At 34.2% G+C, this 5,318-nt stretch overlaps 1 protein-coding gene across 1 annotated transcript; it reads right to left on the bottom strand.

The window, feature by feature from the left end:
* Positions 1 to 4,406: 4,406 nt before the first annotated feature.
* LOC149374391 (uncharacterized) lies at positions 4,407 to 5,102 on the bottom strand. The gene has a single exon (XM_089593680.1). The coding sequence runs from the start codon at positions 5,100 to 5,102 to the stop codon at positions 4,407 to 4,409; it is 696 nt and encodes a 231-aa protein (XP_089449806.1).
* Positions 5,103 to 5,318: the final 216 nt, after the last annotated feature.

Below are 5,318 nucleotides of genomic sequence, written 5' to 3'. Positions count from 1 at the left end.
CAGCGATCAAAAATACCTACTAGAAGGCATTTTCGGAGACAAAAAATCGATTTGACATATTCCAGCTAAAAAATGGTTTTTTAGGCCAAAAATGCCCTAAATTTCGCTGTAAAGTGCTCTATTTGTAAATTTGGACCTTAGATTTGTCACCAGCGACCAAAAATACCTACTAGAAGGCATTTCTGAGAAAAAGTATTGCTTTTATAACTTTTTTTACATTTGGGGTGGTTTGGGGGGGTTCCGACATCCACCCCTCCCTTGATTTTGCATGCGGGACCGGGGTCCGTACCGATGAATGTTTCTAAAGGTCTAAGGAACACGTAGAAACAAAAATTTTTAAAATCGGTGCTGTTTCCTAGGTTTTCCACATTTTACAGTATTTTCCGGCTCATTAACTGGGCTATTACAAACAAATAAATTTAATTTAAGTTTGTCAAAAGCCAACTGTTGGCTCAAAGACCTTTTTTGCTCTTATTTAGTGTCTTTTTTTTTTTAAATCGTTGATTCAACGTTGTGATGTTGGGTTTTATTAAATGGTATGTATAAAGTCGTGTTAACGTGTCGTATACCAAGGTGGCAGGACCTACTACTTTAGTTTGTATTTTGTCTAAAGTAATCGTATCGTATTTAAATTGTCTCTTTATTTTGCGTCCTTGCAAAGATCTTTGTCATACGTTCTGTATTTATTTTGTCTCGGTATTAAATTTATCTACCAAAGCTTAAATTATGCTGCTATTAACTAAAATTATAAATCGTAAAATAGTTGGATTAAAAGAATTTATTAACAATTGTTTCTCAATTTATGTCATAATTTTACTGATTTGATAAAGCTGAAAATATTTAATTATAACAAATAATATAAATTATGAACTTTAAAGTTCCAAGAAAATATGTTTTATCAATTTTAAGTTTTTACTTCACTCAACTTATTTTTATCAATTTTAAGTTAGCTGCTGCTTGCGTGCATGCAGTTGCAAGATCTGACAAGGTTGACCACAACGATGATCTTAATTTATTACGACAGTACTCGTTACTTGTGATGATGACAATAATCAGGCTGCTGCTTTAAACATCAGAATCTAAGTTAACAATCCTTCTTCTCTTGTTCCTCTTCAATTTACTTTTATGGCAAATCTGCAGTGGCCTGGTTTGCTTTAGCTTTTTCCATACAGCTTAGTCACCAAACTAAGTCTTACATTTTCTTGAAATGCTCGATTCTAACATGCAACTGCATTATCAAATTAATTTTAACTTTTGCTTAAAAGTCAAAACAGAACTTACTCTCTAACCTCTATAGTTACTTTGGAGTATCTGCTGAAAAAGTGGAGGTAAATGTTGGTTCGTGCAACGAGTTTTCATACTTTTGCATTTAAGAAGGACATGTTAGATTAGAGATGAGGACAACCAATCACAGCTCAACTCAATTACTGTTGATAACCTCAAGCACAGTCGTAGTGTTATAATAGAGCAGTAGTTAATAATTAAAACTGCTGCTTTCTTAGTTCTGACATTTAGTACAAGTTGCTGTCACAACTGTGTACAATATTTCTTAAGAATGTACGCAGTTAAAAAAATTGTTACTTGTTTTTTTTTTTTATTTTTTTGCTGTAGTAGAGCGAATTTTTGTTCTAAGATGAGCAATTTTTGAAGTGTTTTAGAGATTGCACGGGTACTTCGAGTTTTCTGACGATAGCTTGTCTTACAGGAAGTAAATTATGTGTCACGCGATTGCAGAAGCAGGTTTTCAGTTTAATGCTTGAATATCACCAAGCATTTGCTTTTTATCATTTTAGAGAGCAAAACTGTGTACTGACGTCATAAACATTTGGTTTACGACACGGAATATTACATTATCTAGAAACACACGTTATATCAATTACCTTTTGTAAAAATGACAGCACATCGACTAATACTAGTAACATAAATGTCACTTAACACTCTTCGCAAAGACATAACGTCGATAAAGTGAATGTAAAGATTGTGCTCCATATTTCTTTACTTTTGGGTTGCATGATTGGATTTTTACCTGAATGTTGATTGTATATGTATCTGTTCACTTCTTAGATCTCTCTTTGCTTTTTTTTGTAATACTATAACCGATTTCAATACTAAACTACTGTCCAGTGAAGTCTCATTGGCTCTACGTTTCGTGTTCTGCTGACTGTTATCTGACATCATTACTTTACAAGCCACTATGAGGGTTATTGGCTTATCACTATTACCCCCCATGGTAAAAGGCACTTGGATGCGAAACGTTGTGATAAAGAAAGACAAGGTGTGTAGCCTAAATATACTGAATCTTTGCACCTAACGTAACAGGGTAAAAGTAACATGTTAATTACTTTTCATGTTAACAGATTTTTTTTATTTAGTAGTTGTATTTCTCACCATTTTTACACATATTTTTGCTTGCTTTATATTTAATTCTCATATTTTTATAGTGAACTTTAATTTTGCGTACAAAATGCTTCTACCTGGTTTCTTACTAAATATATCATTTTTTTTTCGCACCACCTTCATAAGAAGAACATCAAGGATATGTTAGTTAACTTTGTGATTTATCCACATAAAAACTGTTTTTTTACCTGTTGTCGATTAAAAAAGTTTTTGTAGCTATAGATAATAGTTTTTCTTTTTTTTTAATTTTGGACTGTGTATATTCTTAAAAAAAAATTTTGTAGGTTAATTTTAGGAATAAGTAGCTAAAAATTTGTTGGTTTATTTTCTGTCAATGTCATGCAGATATAAAGCTTTGTCCCTACTGAACACATACTCTTGTCATTTAGTACTAGGGTTCTTGATCTCCTTTTATGTCATCGTTGATCGAAATAAGCTTTCTTTTTTACGCTGGTGTGAATTTCTTTTGCAATAGAAGTGCTAACATTTGATGATAATACCATGTAGTGTTCAAGTCACAGAACTGCTAAATTACTGCAATAACGTAGGTCTTATGACTGTTTTAGATTTTCAGTGCAATTAGTGTATCTCGTTAGGATTTTCTGACTTTGTTTATGAGACTGATGACTCAAATTGTTCTGTAAAGTAGGGTTTATCCATACAAGTTTATATTTGTCTGCCATTTATTTTGGTCTTATTGTATAAAATAAATTAAAATAACTTCCAGTAGTTATGCTAATCCTACAATCAATCATGTATTTATAGCTTTTACTGTAATCATAAGTTGGAAGATTATTTCAGTTAAACCATTGTCTATATATATTTGTTGCTGATTTTAGTGCTAGGTAAGGAATATCAAGAACTTTATTAATAAAGTAATCATTGGACTGTAGCAAAGTATTTGATTGCAAGAATTTTTAGTTTCAACTGTGTTCCTTCAGTACTTAAATTAAAAATGTTGAAATGATGTTATCTTAAAAAATCTAACATTGCATACCATACATAGTCTACGAGTCACACAAATCTGAAGTTGACCACATATGTCCATAAATAGATTTTAAATATGTTGCCTTTAATGATTTTTTTTCTTGTTGTTAAGTTTATTTTCAATAAAAACCAATAGCTTACTTTGCTACACTTCTAAGTGTAAACATTCAATTTTGTTATTGAAAATAACGTCCCTTATTGCTTTTAGTAACTTACTTTTGTGAGTTGTAAGATATAACTCATTATTTCAACAATTATCAGCTTTGTTAGGTGTACAGCCATGTCTTGTATAAAAGCTTTTAACTAAAGAATTATTCTCTTTCCTTTAATTTTTTTTAAATATCCAGGTGATGATCATAATAAAGTTGTAAATTTCGGTCTTTGTAAGTAGAGAAGAACAATGTTGCTGACGTCTTATAAGAGGATCATTTAATGAAGCACTAGAGCATCTTATAGTAAATGATACGTCCCTTAAATGTTTCATTTATCATACTGTTATATTGTATTTTTCTGCACTTAAGTTATTGACTACTATTTTCGTGTTCTCCGCAAGTGTTTTAGAATTGCTTTTTGCTTAATTTTCTCTGGCACGTCTGGAAGCCACCAGTAATAGAAAAGCAATACTTCTTCAAAATACTTATACGTGTATGTTTCTGTACATCCTGGAACACTGTACGGTGGTATACAGCTGTATCAGCTTACTTATCTTTTGACTCCTATTATTACTGTTATAATTAGTATCCCTATAGTAAATATTACTATTATTATTGTTGTTATGATTATTACTCTTATTGTTTATATTGTGATTATTATAATTACTGTTATAATTGTAACTATTATTATTATAATAATTGCTATTATTATCAGTATCATAACTGTAATTGTTTTTGTGAATAAAATAAGACGTTTGATGACAGTTTATTATTAATTTAAAATAACGTCTAATGGTGGTATAGTCAAATTTCTTATTTATTAAAAAACAAAACAACACTTTAGCCGTGTGGACAATCTCCCGGCCATCATTAGGTACAAAAATCCATGAGTAATAAAAATCCTTTGTGTGAAAATCCGTGACGAGCACAAAATCTGGTAAGCGCTCCAAGAAATGAGTTGGTTGATAGATCGCCCACGAGCTCCAGATGAATTGCCTTCAAGGCCATGCAGACGAACAAAGCTACGTAGCCCTTACTAGCACAAAGGCCTCGTCCCTTGGCTGACAATATGTTGAAGGATCCAGCGTAGTCCACACCAGTACGTTGGAATGCACAAGCGGGAGTTATTTGAGCAGCTGGCAGTGGTGCCATATATTGAGTGGCTGGCCGCACCTGCAAGCAAGTGCAGATGAGGCGCCTTTTCAAGAAGCTCTTGATTTGGCGCTGCCCACCGATGATACAGATTTTATGGGCAACAAATCCGCTGGTCAGCTGGGCTCCTCCACGCACAGCTCGAACACGGGCCCAGCGTATTACCAGCTGAGCTAAAGGGCATTGGCAGTCCAGAATCGGCGGATGTCGTTCGTCGAAGCAAAGCGTAGAGTGCTGAAGTTGGCAGCCCACCTGGAGCACATCGTCGGCGATGATTGGATCGAGGGTTAGCAGTGGTTTCTTGGCTGCATCGCGGTCTCCTGTTTGTAAACTCTTAATTTCCATGAAGAAAAACTCTCGCTGACTGAGATGGACGCTGGCAAAATAGGCGTCACGTAATTCGGTGGCTGTCATTCCTGTGAGGACTGGTAAGCGGCATCACGCTCAAGCTTGAATCAAACCCATTGACGCAATCGCACAAGAAAGAGCAGCAAGCGACCAAGGTCCGAAAATTGCTCCAAGATGTATGTCTTGTTGAGCTGAGTGGCGCTGCACAGATGATCAGATGCATTAATAGGGTGGTGACCCAAGTCAGTGGTATTTGGGGTTCCAATCGGCCACGATGCTGGT

The sequence above is a fragment of the Copidosoma floridanum genome, unplaced genomic scaffold, assembly GCF_036245765.1.
Source record: "Copidosoma floridanum isolate Cflo_tuat_1 unplaced genomic scaffold, Cflo_Japanese_pri ptg000020l, whole genome shotgun sequence".
NCBI lineage: Eukaryota > Metazoa > Arthropoda > Insecta > Hymenoptera > Encyrtidae > Copidosoma > Copidosoma floridanum.
This window is presented reverse-complemented; position numbering and strand designations above follow the sequence as displayed.